Genomic DNA, 17,045 nt, shown 5'->3' with positions numbered 1-17,045 from the left:
TGGAATTGTAGCATTTTGCAGGGAGCAAATCAATCTCTTCAGGAATGTAGAGTTAAGGAGGTCTGGCTGGTTTTATATAGTCCAAAATTACTTGATCAAAGAATTTTAAGGAGTAAAATGCAGGACTAATCTTTATTGAAAATATACATTTATTTTACTAGGTGACTTACTACTGTCTAACACTACTTATTCTCAGTTCCATGTGCTTCTGCTGTAGGTCTTGCTATAATGAAGACATTTTGGGGTTTGCTTTGATGCAAGTTCACAAGAGCCGGCTGTAGGGTAGAAACACAATTTCCCCTCTGCTTTAATTGTGCTCTGTTGTGTATTTGCCTCAGTTAACCAAATCAAGGGAGCTGCTTTCGGGTGATCTGAGTGGATCTTATCAGCAGTGGACCCTGAGTCATATTTTTCACTCTGTGCCCATTTGAGAACCAGGATTTGCTGTGTGGTTTTATTCTCCCTGCCGGCACACGGAGCGAGCCAAGTGCAGTTTGGGGGAAAGCAGTCGCATGAATATCCTTCCCCCCCCACACCATTTATGTGCCTCAAAAAAGGTCATGTCCTTATCAGTGATTGTAATTGATAACAATGTGGTGGTTTCAGTCAAATCTGTGACCTTGGTACCACAGCGGGGCCCCTGAGCTGGTCGCTGCTTTCCTCACTTAGTGCTGCTTTGATGTGATCCGGCAGCTGATAGAGATGCTCGCAGGTCAGGGAGAGGCAGCTGGCTGGCAGCACCAGATTAAAATACTTCTGACCCACAAAAGTAACCAAATGCCCATATTTCTTCATTTAGCATAATTAATACCTTGTATTTCCACTGACTTTGATAAACTGAGGGTGTGTCGTTCCCCCCTCCCCCTTCTTTCTCTCTTATTTTATTCCCTGTAGCTCTCAGTAATGTTTGCAGGAGATCTGTAGTTAAAATGTTTTACAGACTCTGAAGAATAACATGTTTTGAAAAAGCTGAGATCAAAAGTCTCAATTAGGTCACAGCCTAGCAGGAAGCTTATAACCATGTTAAAATGGGAAAGTTATTTCATTTTTAGTTTACTTTTTGCAGTAGTTAGCTAAAAGCAAAAAGAAACATTGGATCTCTCCCCAAAGAAATCCTCTTGCTCTTGTGGATTTGTAACTAGGGAAAATATGTGTAATAAGTGTTTCATGTGCTTTAATGTCTGTGCTTCTTGAGATGAACTTCCTGAAATAGCCTCCAGAGGAACTGATAAATATTTCTTTTGTTTCTTTTTACCCTAAATGTTCGCTGGGAATTATTTTTGTCACCCTTTGAAATCACTACATAAAAAGTAGCTGCACAGTGGCTGCCTGAGACGGCGTTAGCTTGGAGGAGCAGCAGCAGCAGCATAAAAGATCTCTGACTAATAGTGAACCTGAGAGCATCCACTCAGGACTCAAACGTCAGCTGATGCCTTTATTTAACAAATAATAACCCAAAACAAGGGCAAAGCAAACCATCTGGAGGGCTGACGTTTGCTGTGGGCAATGATATTTGTCGCTGCTGCTCTTCCTTGCCTGGCTTTGTGGCCAGGCAGCGAGTGCAGCCCTCCATCCCCGGCCGTGTGCCGCTGCACGCCGCTTGTAAGCAGAGTCACTGGGCAGAGATGAACAGCACTGATTTCTCCTGATGGATGGAACTTGGGCTTGGTCTCTCCTCTAAGGCTAGAAATATATCTTAAGCCATAACCAAGTTTGATTCCTTTTTACCAATACATTTAGAATCGCATTTAACAGCCAGCTAATGCAGAGCTGATTTTATTGCTGTTATGATTCTAGAGGTCTGCATTACCTGTGTTTCTATTGAACTTTACATTAAGCACCATAGATCTTCTCTGTCAACAAATAAATTAAAGGTGGGCCAAGTGGTATTTTCTTGTACATGTCCTGGATCTGGTTTTGCAATGTGTTTTTATTTTCCAGTGACAGCAGCCATCAAAATACAGTAGCTGTGAGGCTTGTGTTTGCTAAAGTACTCCTCAGACAGAGAGGTCCTGAACTGTTACCCTGGGCAGAGCCTTTGCATTACTGTAGGGAAATCATGGAATCATTAAGGCTGGAAAAGACCTCTAAGATCATCAAGTCCAAACCATCTTTGCTGTAAATATTGCAGGGGCAGGGGGGAGGGAATTACACAAGCAGTTTTACTGGTATGCACAGAATGAGCCAGAGATGTGCAGCAGGATAGGACAAGGGGCCAGAAATGTTGACAGATTTAATGCTCAGAGTATTGGGGTTCAACACTCCCTTTTTTAAACATCAGAAATACTTTGTGCATGGGAATGTATAAAGTGTTAGCATTTAGAAGAGAGAAATAGAAAGTTACTGGAGTGTTTGAGCAGTTGTTTTCACTTTTGGCCTGGTTGCTGATGTTACTCTGTGCCCATCATCTCTCTTGGAATGAGCTGGTATTTTGCTGACCTGACTGGATCTGCTTAACTCAGGAGTTCTCATCCTTTTTTGCATCTCAGATCCCTCCACCTCACCTGAGTTCCTTTATCTTGGTCAGCCTGTGGGTATGCTGGCACCTGTCCCTACAGCTGCTGGAGCTCAGAGCCCACTGCTCTGCTGCATACCGGTGGTGCTGGTGTAGCTGCATGGGTCACAGGTGGAAATGGTACTCATGCATTTGGTGCTTGGCAGAAGGGACACTGCACTAGGGTGAGGACAGCCTGGTCATTAAATCAGGCTATCACTTACCTGCTCTAGCTTTAGTGTAGACACAGCTTCTCTTGCTATCCCAATTCAGTACATTTTTATCTTTTTGTGTATTTTACATTTTTATCCTAAAAATTAATCATAAAAATGCTTGCAGTCAGCAAAGGTGATGCTGTTGGATTCTGAGTGCTGCACAGATGGGCTTTAAAGCCATCAAGCAGATTTTACAGCAGGGGCAGGTTGGATTCAGCAGTACCAAAGCTGCTCTTGCTAGGCTGCACCTGCAGAATTGGTACCCCCTGCATCTTCATGAAAATAATCCAAAGTCTTCATGGCACATAAAATACAAACATGGCTTCGCATTTCTTGTTGGGTTTCTTGGCTGAGTCTGAGTTACTATGAAACATTTGATAAAGGAAGGGGGTTGTGGAATTAGAATAAACCTTTAGAATTAGAATAAACCAAACCAGGTTGGAAGAGACCTTCAAGATCATCGTGTCCAACCCATCAACCAATCCAACCCACCCAAACAGCTAACCCATGGCACCAAGCACCCCATCAAGTCTCCTTCTGAACACCCTCAATGACGGCGACTTCACCACCTCCCCGGGCAGCCCATTCCATAGCACAATCACTCTTTCTGTATAGAACTTCTTCCTAACATCCAACCTGAACCTCCCCTGGTGCAGCCTGAGACTGTGTCCTCTTGTTCTGGTACTGGGTGCCTGGGAGAAGAGACCATCATCAGCCTGTCTACAACCTCCCTTCAGGTAGTTGTAGAGAGCGATAAGGTCACCCCTGAGTCTCCTCTTCTCCAGGCTGAGCAACCCCAGCTCCCTCAGCCTCTCCTCATAGGGCTTGTAAGGAAGACCTGAGCCTGGTAGAAACAAGCATGTGCTGACATCTGTAAGCTAGGAGGAGTGTAAATACAAACAAACTCAGAGGAAGCCCCTTTGGAATCTAAGTTTTGTCTGATACTGGTGCTGCTCTGATGTCCCTCATCTCTTAGTGACTGCAAATATGACTCAGTTGTCTATGGTTTGGGAAGTGCTGGGAATTTGGGATTTGTAAGGGTTTGTCATTAGTGGTTGGCAATCCTGGAAGTGGCAAGAGATGCAAATGAATATTTCTCTTTTTTCATGAATATAAGAGACATACAAATGCCAGAGGCTCTCTTCTCTTCACCTGTGTTTGCAGCAGCGCTGTGCTGAATCGAACAGCAGCAGGGTGGTGGGATATTTATTTAGCAACCCAGCTGGGCTGCTGTGAGGCTCAGCACTGCCTGTTCTGCCTTTTCCTCTCCTGTGTGACTGTGATTTTGCACATGCTGGGCACAGTCCTTCCCAACATGTGCATCAAATCCAGGAAGTATCAGAGCTACCGTGTGTGTGCGGCCGAGCTACTGCACATCACGCAGGGGCTGTCAGCACACTGCTGCTGCCCTGCACAGGAGGAGGAGGAGGCAGCAGCAGAAAGCCGTTTTTGCACAACCTGCTTTTTAGACCAAAGCAAGAAGCAGGCCAGAGGCTGGCTGAAGTGTTGGGGCTGGTTGTCCCCACGGTGTGCTGCTGACCCAGGAGAGGCAGTGGCTGGGGAGCAAGCGGCTGGTGCCAGCCACGCAAATCCTTCAGCCCAAAGCCTGCTCCTTTGGGGCCCCTTTGGAAGAGGTCTCTCAGGAACTTGTTGTCAGAGCTGCTGCCTGGGGGGGTGCAAGAAGCCCTCCAGCTCTACCTTTAGCACTTTATTTTTCTACAGCATCTTTCTGTGCAGCATATATATGTGTGTGTGTGTGTGTGTGTGTATATTAAAGAGGGGGTGAAATAAGTAAGGCTGAGATCTTAAGGCTGTTTTAACAAGCATCTGCCTTTAAGTGCAAGTAATTTTAAGTCTGTGATGCTACCCTTATGCTTAATAATAAACATCTGTGTAGCATTTTGTACCCTAAGGTTTGAGACAAGCTAATGTCTGAGGAGCTCATGGCTCAGCATAGATGATTTAAAGCTCAGGTCAGTATTTATGCACAGAAGGGAAAAAAAAAAGTAGAAAACAGCTAAGAAAATTGTTTCAGGGATGGCATAAACAGTTCTGATTCTGAGTAGGATATTTCTCTGTAGCTTGCATATTATACAGAAATGGCTTTAAAAAAAATCACTTCAGCCCTGGCAAATCCAGTGTTTAAGTGTGTGTTGTGCTAATTCCTTTAAGAGAAGCCTACATTCCAGCATGTCTTCATTCAGTAATTTAATTGGGATGTAGGTCTTTGAGCTAGTGGCTGATTAGAAAACATGACCTGCTTGAGAGATCAAGAAGGTAAATTGATAAATGTTGTAGCAAAGGTTAGTAATGTGTGAGAGAGTAGAAGCTGCTCTGGGCTTTGAATCACTGATCAAGGTCAGCTGCAGTTCATTAGAATCTGTGGAGATTTGGATTCGTTGGGAGTGCACCCCCAGACCGTAGTTTATCCTGCAAATCCTACCTACTGGTTGTTTAGCAATACTGCATATCACTGCCGTGGGTTTAGGGTGATAAATTTACACTGAGATACAAAGCCAAAGTGCTGTGAGAGATTTGAATTGGAAACCCGGGCTGGCAGGAGGGCTCTGGGCGATGAGCCTGGCTCCAGCCCAGCCAGCACCCTGGCACATCCCACGTGCCTCCCTCTTCACACCCCAGCACTGCCCCTGTGCTTCTTGCTGCTTTGATGATTCCAAATCTTTCAAGCTCCTCCTGGTTTTGTGCTGTTGCTGCTGCCCTCTGACTTAAATAATTTTTCCTTCCCTGGTGCTTATGTCCCTGGAGGGCTTGTGGCTATATGCTAGTCCTGACTTCAAGCTGACATGGGCAGAGGCCTGGCTGCTCTTGGTGCCTTGTCTGAGCCAGTGTTTGTTCCCCTGGTTAGGCTGCTTTGTAGCTCTTTGAAGTTTTCATCTTGAACATGGGTATCAGTGTGCCTGTTTGAGATGACATCTCACCGCTGTGCTCAATACCACAATCATTCTGTGTTCTGTGATGTGTGCTGGAGCACAGCCAGGCAAGACAGCCCATCACCAGCCTGCAGCTGAGAGACCTTGGGCTTTTACCCCAGCCTTTCTACCTGGCAGGCGCTCAACCCTCTGCATTCCTGACTCTGCACTTTCTGCTAATACAACTTTTGCCTTTGTTGGTTGTTTGTCAGGAGCTTCCCTCTCTTCTCAACAGTCCATCCTTGTTATTTGCATCACTGTCCAGGATTGTTCCCTCTCTTCCCTTAAGAATTCTGAAAGCACAGTGTTAGAAGGCTTGCTCTTGGTCACATTCAGCCAATATGGTCTACTGGAGATCTCCAGTTCACCCTGATTTGCTAGGCTGTGTTAGGGTGCTGGCACCTGTGTGATGTCATTCCCCCTATCTCTACCTACATCACCAGTGCCAGGTCCTAATTTTATTCCAGCCATTCATTTATCTTCTGAAGAGCACACATCTGCTGCTTCTCACTTACAGTGCAGCAGTTGGTCATGCACTGGTGTGATGAGCTTCCAGCAGTCTGTGGCTTCATGGCAGCAGAGGGACACAGTGCCTCACCTCTTTCTGGATTAAACCATCACCAGCAGGAAGAGTCTCTGGGACAGAATCCACTTGCTTGGTTCTGCACCATTTGAGCAGTTGTGATTCTTGCCCCGAGGCGATTGGAATCCTCTTTCAGGACATCAGAGGCTGTCTCTGTTGCGTCCCATCATGGGAAGTCCTTCAAACATCAGCTTTCATAGGATGGTCTGGGTTGAAAGGGACCTTTAAGATCATCTACTTCCACCCATCCTTGCTGTGGGCAGGGACACCTCCCATGGGACCAGGTTGCTCAAAGCCTCATTCAGTCTGATCTTGAACGCTTCAAGGGATCAGGCTCCCACAACTTCTCTGGGCAACCTGCTCCATAGTAAAGAACTTTTTCCTGACATCCAATCTAAATCTACCCTGCTCTGGTTCCAAACCACTGCTTTCTGCTTGTCCCACAGGCTAACTTCACAGACCCAAATGTAGCACAGTTTTACGTGCTCCAGCCAACGTGCACTTGAAGTGGCGATCTTGTAAAGCAAGCTACGCTTGCAGGTGTGCTGGTAAAAAGCAGAGAGAATGTCCTTTAAAACTTGACCAACTACCTTTCCTCTAGGTTATTCCTGGCTCCAATCTGTTGCCACGAGGTTAAAGCGATATTAAACCTACTTTAAGGGGGGGGAAATCAAAAGCAGCCAAACACACAAAAGTGCCTAACAGAAATAGCTCGCAAGTACTTCTCTCCAAGCATAGCTGTGAATCACTTTGAGCTTAATGGTTTCAAAACAAAATATCTAGAACAAAAGAGGTTGGTGGTTTGTTGGTTGGTTTGTTGGGTTGTTGTTTGGGGTTTTTTTTTTTCCCCTTGCAACAGCTGTGCAGTTTTATTAAAAATTTAAAGAAATCTTATGTGTCTAATCCTTTGAGCGGATGTGTAATTACTTGGCTTGGGCTCTTACACATGGATAACCTAACTGTACTGTGAGACAAGATTCTGATGTTTAATTTAAAGAATCATGGGTGTGCTTTGGAGATTATCAACACCGAGCCTCAGAAAGGAACACAAAAGCAGAACAGCTCTTCCGCGCTCTCATTTGTGATACAGATGTTCCAAACCAGCTGACTGGCAGATAGTGTGGCCTGCAGCGGTGTTAGAGAGTGGTGGTTGGGGTGTGGAGAAGGAAAGAAAGTGGGAAACTGGCTTTTGGAAGATAGAATAGAATAGAATAAACCAGGTTGGAAGAGACCTTCAAGGTCATCACGTCCAACCCATCAACCAATCCAACCCACCTAATCAACTAAGCCAAGCACCCTATCAAGTCTCCTCCTGAACACCTCCAGTGGTGGTGACTCCACCACCTCCCCAGGCAGACCATTCCAATAGGCAATCACTCTCTGTATAGAACTTCTTCCTAACATCCAACCTAAACCTCCCCTGGTGCAGCCCGAGACTGTGTCCTCTTGTTCTGGTGCTAGCTGCCTGGAAGAAGCGACCACTATGTGCCTGTCTACAACCTCCCTTCAGGGAGTTGTAGATAGCAATAAGGTCACCCCTGAGTCTCCTCCTCTCCAGGCTGAGCAACCCCAGCTCCCTCACCCTCTCCTCATAGTTCTTGTGTTCCAAACCCCTCACCAACTTCGTTGCCCTTCTCTGGACTCATTCCAGCAAGTTCCCTTCCAAAACTGTAGGGGCTTCCCCCTCTATTTGGATATTTGTATTTAACATCTCTAAGGTCCCTTCCAACCTAAGACATTCTATGAACCTGTTCCTTTTATAACAGCTCTTCAAACTGAGCTATCTCATTTTCATCTGCAGCAAGCACCTTTTTCACTTTCATCAACCAGGAGAAGAGAAAGGTCCAGGGAGAACTAATGGCAGCCTTCCAGCACCTGACCAGGGTTACAAGAAGGCTGCAGAGGGACTGTTTCTAAAGGCCTGTAGTGGTATGACAAAGGGCAGTGGTTTGAAATTAGAGAAGGGGAGATTTAGATTGGATGTTAGGAACAAGTTCTGCACCATGAAGGTGGGGGAACACTGCAACAGGTTGCCCAGGGAGGCAGCTGAGGCCCCATCCCTGGAGATACTCAAGGTCAGACTCGACAAGGCTCTGAGCAACCTGATCTAGCAGAGGATGTCCTTGCTGACTGCAGCAACCTTTAGAGGTCTCTTCCAACCCAAATCATTCTATGATTCTGCCCAGTTCAGGAATGTTCTAGAGCTTGAACAAACTGTTATCTGAACTCTGCTCTACAGGCACAACTGCATTAAAGTGAGTTCTGTCTCTGTCATGTTATTGCCACAGGTTAGATGCTTTAAAAAGTTAAGGTAAGAATATGATCATTCAAAACCAGTTCATTTTGCTTCCATTTCATCAGGACATGTATGTTACATTCTCCTATCAGACTTTGTGTGATTCATTAGTAAATATTTTGGAGAATCAACTCACATCTGACATGAATTATCATCTCCTTCAATCAAGGTGGAGATAGCAGTCAAAATCACCCCTAATGTGAGCAGGTAACAACTCCATTGAAGTCAGGTCTGCTTACAATCAAGCTGGTTTTAGCCAAGGGACTTTTCTTCCTTAATTTCTCCCCCCACCCCTTTCTCTTCTACCTCCTCCCTTAGTAATCTTCTTGTCATTGGTTGCATATCTGTATATTCCAGTTGGTTACTGTGGGCACTTCGGTAGGACAAGCACACAGCACACAGTTTCCTTCCATCGACGTCGTGCGTGCACATGATTCTCAAAATCTGTATTACAAAGTCTTTTATCCTTTTATTAGTTTAGTACTTAAGCCCTAGACATAAGAAAGAAGCCTATCAGTGAAAATCAATTGAAATGCAGTTAGATAGAGATCTGATGTACTGGGCAAAGGAGGCTTAGACACAGCACAATAAAATCAATTAAAGCTTTTCCAGCCCCGCACAGTTTTAGCCATCCAATCACTTTTCACACATTCCCTCCATTAGTTTTGCAAGAGTTGGTTTTTAATATGAATTATGATGAATGAGACCCTTGTTATGAATATATAGCTGGGTCATTACCCTCTGAAAACCAGACTGTACTGGTGCTTAGTGATTAAGGCTTTCTGCTGCTACTGTCAATAAAGTTCAAATTCATCCCCCTCAATCCATGATAGGGAAGCTGCAGCCATTGTTGGTTTAATTCACTTAACAACGTTATAATTGTGATTTGTTTTTGTTCATCACAATAATTTACATAAACCCTTTTGTATTTGCTAATAATTTGGATTAGTCATCAAGCTTAAGGAATGTAATAGATCAAATAAACAAAAGGCAAATAATAACATAACAAAAAAAAGGGAGGGGGGGGGAAAAAAAAAAGAGGCACCAAGCCTAACCAGACAGATGTGAGGAGCAGATTAAATGCCAGTTGGGTAGGGTGCCCAAAATGGAACTATTTTGGATTGAGAAGTGAAACAAGTCCAAAGTGCAGGTTAGATCCTGGGGCAGAGGTGTGGAACACTTACTCTCAAAACTCTTCTTTTTTTTTTGAGCTTTGGGGGGAGTGGATGGTTTGGTTAACTTCAAGTTTCAAGCTTAAATATGAGCCCAGACAGGGACAAGTGGACAGACAGCTCGGGTGTATGAATGTTTATGCAAATGAAGATGCAATAAAACAAGGCTCCTCGAAAAAATCTGCCCCAGTAAATTAGCGGAAAATGCACCGCCATAAACAGCTGTTGCATTTTAATCAAGCATCTGTAGAGTATATTTTGCTTTGTGTTGCAAACACAACAAAACAAAAAAGCGCCCAGATTGCAGCAGCCTCGTTTTATATTCAGAAATTTAACCCGTTCTGCGCTGCCGAGAAGGAAGGAAAATGATTCCCAGGTCAGAGCTGTAAGGCACCGAGGGGGTAGGAGTGTGGTCAACTCACTGTCAGCTTACCTTTGTTTAAGTTCATATGCAAGGCTTCAGAAAGGAAGAATAAGGAGCAAATGTGACTTCTCCCTGGGTCTTGGGAGGGTTTTTTGCTGGTGCAGTCTCACGGTTTGAAGAACGTTTTCTAACGAAACTGATCCCCATGGGGTTACAGAGTGTTTCTTGTGGACTCCTAGCTTTGCACAAATGAGAATTAGTCTTGCAAAATAGTTCAGCTGTCAGGTCTCGTTAGGAAACATCCTTCCCATCAGTGTGATCCCAAGTCATACGTCTTGGTTTTCAAAGAGTTAATAAACACCCCGAGCTGTGCTGATCTTGTAGCTTTAGTGAGCCTTAATCTGTAAGCTTGATTACCTCCTAACCCTCAGTCGCCTGCCTCCCTCCTAACGCAGCGGGAGTTTTACGGCAGCATTAGTGGCATTTTGCCCAGCTTTAGCTTTAGGGAAATCATTCAGTGAGAAAGAAAAGCAGAAGGACTGGATCTGTCTGCTGCTGCGAGGTCATTAACACAGCAGCACTGAAGGAGCTGGGCGGTGGCAGTCCCCTCTGTGACAGGACAGCTTACCTTCCACCATGCCCTCCTCATGCTGCTGCTGGAGGTGGGAAGGTGGCTTCCCCAACGTGACCAGCAGTGCTTGCTCCAGAAGAGTGTGATTATCTACAGGTAGTGCACATAGTATGTGGGAATCAATGGATATCTCTTGGTCCTTCCAAGAGCAATATCACTACAGATTTATGTGCTCTGGGCTCTTTGAGCACATGGAGGCAGACAGGAATATTTAGTGGAGTTTGCTCTCACTCCAGGAAAAAACTCACAAATGGGAATAATTCTTACTCATCATACAAGCTGGATGTTCTTTATTTATGACACCAGGCAGGACAAGTAGCAACCTTCTGTTTGCCTTACTCATCAGGAGTAATTCTCACTCTACAGGTAGTGGGGAGGAGTTGTTTGAGCTTTCCAGTAGCAGTGCTGCAGGTTTGGTTAACCTGGTGATGCTCAGCAAGAGTGGTCAGAATTTGGTTGCTTCAATTCATGCTGGGTCCCACTACAGTTTAAAACAGTGTTTGTCCTTCTGGCTAGCCACAAAACTGATTTGATTCTGTCCCCTCTATCACCATCATGTGTTGCTGGAAAATAGCCTTGGCACTTGGTGCTATTAACATTTTCTCTCTTAGATGCCAAAACTTAACCAGGAGTCTGTTGCTGGGCTGTTTGGCAGGAGACCCTCTTTGTAGCGTGGAGGTGTGGTGTGTCCAGCTTTGAAGACCATCAAGGTGACCTCTGGCCAGGGAGCAGGACAGCACAGGTGGTAAAGTGGTGGAGGTCAGGGCTGGACCCAAGCATAGCTCCAATGAGAAATGGTGGTCAGTGTGGTGAGACGCAAGTTGGGAGGTTGTCTGAAGTGACTCAGGTTGTACCTGGTTGTTAAAATGTAAGATCTAAAACCTGTCCAGGGTTTTGAACAAACAAGGGACACCATCCTCATTAAAATTTATTCCATTCCCTTTTACCCCAGGTACTTGCTAAAGGGACAGGTGTCTGAAAAGCAGGAGCAGAGTGGTAGTGTGCATCTTCCACTTGGTCTTCTCTGTGCTCTCTCTGGTGGCTGCTCAGAAATGGCTTCTGTCTCAGCAGCGTGCACCAGTTCAGGGAAGGTCTTCTGGCAACGTGTTGGCTTACAAAACAAAAGCAAGTTCTCTAAACCCTAATTTGTGCTTCTGAAGTGAAGTTGTTCAGGTTGGTATTCTGTTTGTAGCAGGGTTTAGCTGTTAAGGATCTTCAGGGAGCTTGAAGGCAACAGTGACCACCTAAGTGGTGAGAGAAAGCACACTTAGTTCTTCTCATCCTTCTATCATTTGTCATGGACGTGTCCCACTGTGCTTTGTTCTTCAGTGGAAATTCAGACTTATACTTCTCAGTGGTACTGTTTGATTCAGGAAGGACTTCACATCCAGTTGGTCAAGGACACAGCTCATCATCCTCACCTCTCTGGTGACAGAGCCTCTTGCCCGTGGGCTTTAGCTAGCTTGTTTGCTGTGCTTATTTAATAAAAGTTCAGCCTTCACTGCTGTTTTGAAACAGTAGGCATGTGTTTATCCTCATTTCAGCATGCTGTCAGCAAGCCTTCCCTTAAAAGTGTCTTTACTGTAACATCCTCTGCTCTGTTGTGCACTGTCTTACCTCTCTTGTCAAGCAAGGAGGTCAAGAGAAGCATCCACAAGGTGCTAAGGGGACCACCCTGCAAATATGCTAGTGCATATTTCTCCCTGAAACGTTGTCTTTGTCTAACAGTACTTCACAGCAAGTGTTGATGCTACCCAGGGCTCCCCACCACTGAACTCACCCCTGTGCCGTGCTTCTCCTGCTCATTTGGATGAAACTAATCCAATCTGCTTCAGTATACTTGAAGGATTTTTATTTTCTGTCTTCTCCTCTCCCCTTGCAGTGCAGGAGCAGCACAGTGCCCATGTCTGGGGAGAGGATGAGGATGGAGAACTTTTCTACTTGACGTAGAAACAAATACCCTCCTTCTCTTCAACTTTCTTGACGTGTACAAGGTGGTTCTTGATGTGTAAATGAGGTACCACCTCCTGTAGATCCTTGGAAAATAATAAAGTGTGTTTAACTTAAGTATTGAAGCTGAAGATTCTTGCTTTCTGTCCCCCTTTAACCTTCTTGGCTGCATTTAAATGTGCACCAATATTCCAGGGCGTTGCAGGCCAGTGAAGAGGCTGCAGCTCAGGTGTGAGGGTCATGCTGCTCAAATATGAGTTTACAGCAAAAAATTGTCTTTACAATGGGATAGATTTACAACCTGGATATATAAAGTGAGAGTTCATATAAGAAACTGTTTTTACAGATGAGTATGGATGTATGAAGCACACACAGACCCCATATGGAGCACGCCACCTACTTCACACCTTTGTGCAAAGAAGCACAGGATGTGTCTGGTTGGGAGCCCTCAAAGATCATCCAGTCCAACCCTCAGCCCAGCGCTGAAGGGCTGGCAGTGTTTCTGTACGTGTTTCTTTAATCCACCAAGGTGCAGAGAAGTGAGATTTTTAGTGTCCCAAGTTACCAATTTCCACCAATGTGTAAGTTATAGAGCTAATAATAATAAAAAAAAGGTATTTTTCTTTCCTGTCCTTCCAAGCAGTAGAAACCCAGTGCACAGTGCAGGGACAGGGGTTCCTTTAGAGTTTTAACTCCCAGCCACGCTGACAGCTAGGAACAAACCCAGAATGTTTGCATATAAATCGCATTTGAGCTTAAAGAACCTTTTGCCTTTGGTGCCGGCCTCTGGTTTTGCACCATTCCAACCCGCTTGCCAGCCTTTCATATCCTCTGCCTTTTCAGTGACCATGCCATGACCTTTCAAAGTAAAAGTTGCAGATCGGAAGTAACTGGCTGAGAATTAGTGGTTGGTGTATTCCAGTTTGCACAGAAATGTCCTCAGTTAAAATATGGTTCATTCATCGGTCACAGCAGCCTTACTTCCTTTAATTGAATTAAGATGGGCAAATGAGAGATGTGTGCAAGACAGAAATATTTTCTTTCTTTCCTTCTTTCTTTTGCAAATGACTTTTAGCCTTCTGATAGGGTAAAACAAATCAGTTAGAAACATGTCAAAGCATTATTGTTGGTTTTTTTACACACAGAGAGTTTTGGAGCAGGGAGTGTTTCCTAAACGTGGAAATTGAAGTTGGAACTGGGGGTGGGAGAATGTAAATTAGATTTTTGCAATTATACATAATCTAATTTTTCTTCCTCTTTTTTTTTCTTGGTGAGAAAGATAGATGGCTCTTATTTGATCACATTTTATATAGGCTGTTACATCTACCATGATCACTTTGAGAACTTTGTGCACTTTAAAACCAGGCTCGTTGTAGCTTTTGTCTCGTCGGATAGTAGCGGCAGCGAGCAGCAGATTTCCTCCGTTTTCAGCATTGCAATGGGAAATTGTCTGTGTTAAGTTGAGAGAAGCAGAATATAGCTGACAAAAAAAAAAAGGACTTCCAGAAGTACTTATACTTTGATATTACTCTTTTCTGCATTTCCTGATCAATCAGGAGTCTGCTGTTCTCTGTGGTGTGGTTCGGGGTTTTGTGCTGTTGGCGGAGTTGACCTTTGCAGCAGTATCTCCTACAGCCTCTTGAACAAGTTGTTTTAGGTGATTAGAGGAAGAGAATAGAGTGTTTCAGCTCAGAAATGTTCAAAGCCGTCTGAAAGTTTGGGCTGGTGGCTTCCCTTTTGTGCTCCTTTGTGTTTTTATCAGAGCCATTGGCTGAGAACAGACAGGGATTGGGGATGGAGGAGTCTGCTCCTGGGGCAGCAGAGAGGAGCTGTGTGACAGGCACTGTGCCTCTTGTCTAGCTGTGGCAGCCCACACCACGCTGTCACCACACCGTCCTAATGTCCTGGGGCTCCCACTAAAAGGAGTCACAGAAAGATTTCTCCTCTGCCTAGTTTTTAATTGGAAATACTTCCCATAAATGAATAAAAAGTATGTTTGCACTTGCAGTATCTTCAGTACAAGACAAATATCCAACACAGAGACCTGTGGTGTGATGCATGGGAGGTTGTATCAGATAGAATTACATAGTTTGGGTTTATATTGTATATTAACTATCACTTTATAACATTAGTCTGGATCAAAATTGAATTTACAATGAAAAGATTAAAAAACACCTTAGAAATAAATTATTGAATTAAAAACAACCAACCAAACCACAACCAAACACCACCACAACAACCAACCAAACCAAATCCTCCACCATCATTTCAAAATAGAGGGAAGTGGGTGAGAGTTAGGCTCTGGTCTTCTGTCTTCCTTTCATGTGAAGCATTTCTATAGGGGCCTTTAAAATTTTTGCTGGGGTTGGCCTCTTGTGGGCTGCGTGGAGAACAAGGATTTTCACAGAACTTCCCACCCTGTGTTTCCATCATCAGCCATGTGCCTTCCTTTCTTTTTTCTCCCCCTGCTTGGAAAGTTTTAGGAAGTGAACCTCTCTGCTTGATCTATGGGGCACCATGTTTTCATGCTTTTTTCCTAGCTGGAGGAATGCCTTGGAAGGTAGAAAATCCAGCTGCACTCTAACACTAATGGTAAACCTTCTCCACAGACTGCTTTGGTTTTGTCTGCCTGCCTTATTGGAAATGTTTTGTTTGTCCCACAAAGATCCATGCAGAGGAGAAGAGGAAAGCCAGCCAAAATGACACGACCATTGCAAGAAGCTCTAAACACATTAACAACAGATTTGGAGTTATTTATTGATGGTTTTGCCCACTGGCAGTGTAAAATGTGTGTCAGTTGTCATCACCAGTAACAATTTCAGCACACTGTGTTCCCTTTTTATTTACACCAGTGGCAACATGCTTATAAACACCATCACTGGGGGTAGGTCAGGAGGTCAGTGCTGGAGGTTAAGAATGGAAAGGGTCATCGGCTATTAACCTAAGTTTAGCAGCAAATAGTGCAGCCCTCTATGGAGTGGGGCCTCAGCTCCTACAGACCAGGGGAAAACTTCTGAATCTCAAATGATTTGCCTGTAAGATACTTTCTAGGGTTTGAGCTTGGGAGGTTTTGGGGAGGGTAGGTAAGTCTTTGTGTCATTTTGTGTCTGTGGCTATGTTTTTTAAGTCATTTTTCTGTCTGTGCTGATTGAATCATTTTCTGTCTGTGTCTATATGTTGTTAGGGGATTTTTGATCTTTGCACCAAAGTCAAGTCATTCATTTAGAATTTAACTCCCTTCTGCCTGGAAGCAGTGGGAGAGTTTTCCATTGTCTTCAGCAGGAGCAGAGTTGGACTAATCCAACATGTCACAAACTGCAAAGGATGGGCAGGGGCAGTGACTGAAGCCTGAGCTGGGAGCTGATAAGACAGAGGCTTTTCATCAAATAAAAAAAAACCAAAACACCAAAAAGTGAAGTTTTTAATTCATATGCAAAAAAAGTTTTCCACTTCTGTCGAGTTTTTGAGGCATGTGCAAAGCCAGGCTGTCAAGAACCCAAACTGGGGCTTTGCAGAAGTGGTGAGTTGTTCGGGTGTGCAGCCTGACACCTTGGAGGGACCTGCTTTTGAGAAAGTGCAGCCCTCGGAACAGTTGCCCTGAAGGTGTTTCCAAATGAGCTCTGAGAGAGAAAACACACAAGTGGTGCTGGTTGCTCAAAACCCCTTGGCTGATGTGTTTGCAAGGGATGGTGTGGCTTGTTAGGCTTCTTTATTCAGAGCATACATGTTGCAAGGCTTGAAGGGAAAGGAGTATTCCCCAAGGATCTTTCACCTCCTTGCTTTTTACAGCAGCTTTTACTTTTAATGATCTAAAGGCAAAGTAAATTTTTATTATATACTTTATATACTGTGTTTTCTGGAACCTTTAAGGGGTTTAAAAATTCATAACACACACAGAGAGTAATAAAAGGAGTGCAAGGCTTCACCTATCTGTTTCAAGTCCTTACGGCACAGTAATGAAATCCATCAGCGCTGCTAAAAGAGACAAAACTGTTCCCATTAATGTTCCCTGTATTTACAAGTTACACAGTGTTTGGAATCATGTAGAGTCCTGAGCATCCCTTCCCCACTCTGCTCTCTGGAAGTTCATGTACCTGTTTGCAGTTCCCTCTCTCCCCATCTTTTCCATGCGTTTGACACAACGGTGTTTCCCCAGGAGCTCTGCCAGGCAGCTTCTGCCGCAGCGTCCAAATCCTCTCTGTTTAGAACCCTTTAAAGAGGCTGGAAATCTACAGTTGCAGTTAAACACATTAGCTTAGTGTTCCCAGAGATACCTAGAGGAATTTGAATACACAGATCTAATGAATTTTAATGGGAAGGAGCTTTGAATTATGTAAAATAATAGTAAGATGTTCATCTCGAAGCAAACTAAAATAATCCTTTAAAGTAACATTTTAATACACAATTTAT

At 44.3% G+C, this 17,045-nt stretch overlaps 1 protein-coding gene and 1 long non-coding RNA gene across 12 annotated transcripts in view; one reads left to right on the top strand and one right to left on the bottom strand.

Annotated features, from left to right (window-relative positions):
• Positions 1–10,344, bottom strand: part of LOC137449472 (uncharacterized) — a 12,715-nt gene extending 2,371 nt beyond the window's left edge. Inside the window, exon 1 of the long non-coding RNA XR_010989397.1 lies at positions 10,124–10,344. This is a non-coding gene — a long non-coding RNA (uncharacterized lncRNA). The remainder of the gene's footprint in view (positions 1–10,123) is intronic.
• Positions 1–17,045, top strand: part of BCAS3 (BCAS3 microtubule associated cell migration factor) — a 383,738-nt gene that overhangs the window by 210,645 nt on the left and 156,048 nt on the right. The window contains exon 24 of one of the 11 annotated variants that reach the window (XM_068154853.1): positions 12,568–12,732. The exons of the other annotated variants lie outside the window; for them this stretch is intronic. Coding sequence (XP_068010954.1) covers positions 12,568–12,635 — 68 coding nt within the window. The 3' untranslated portion in view covers positions 12,636–12,732. Of the gene's footprint in view, positions 1–12,567; positions 12,733–17,045 lie in introns of those variants that run through there. 11 annotated transcript variants of the gene reach the window in all.

The sequence above is a fragment of the Melanerpes formicivorus genome, unplaced genomic scaffold (genome assembly GCF_026170545.1).
Source record: "Melanerpes formicivorus ecotype bairdi unplaced genomic scaffold, bMelFor1.0.p_v2 SCAF_29, whole genome shotgun sequence".
NCBI classification, from domain to species: domain Eukaryota; kingdom Metazoa; phylum Chordata; class Aves; order Piciformes; family Picidae; genus Melanerpes; species Melanerpes formicivorus.
The sequence above is the reverse complement of the archived record's forward strand: the minus strand, read 5'-3'. Positions and strand labels throughout refer to the sequence as shown.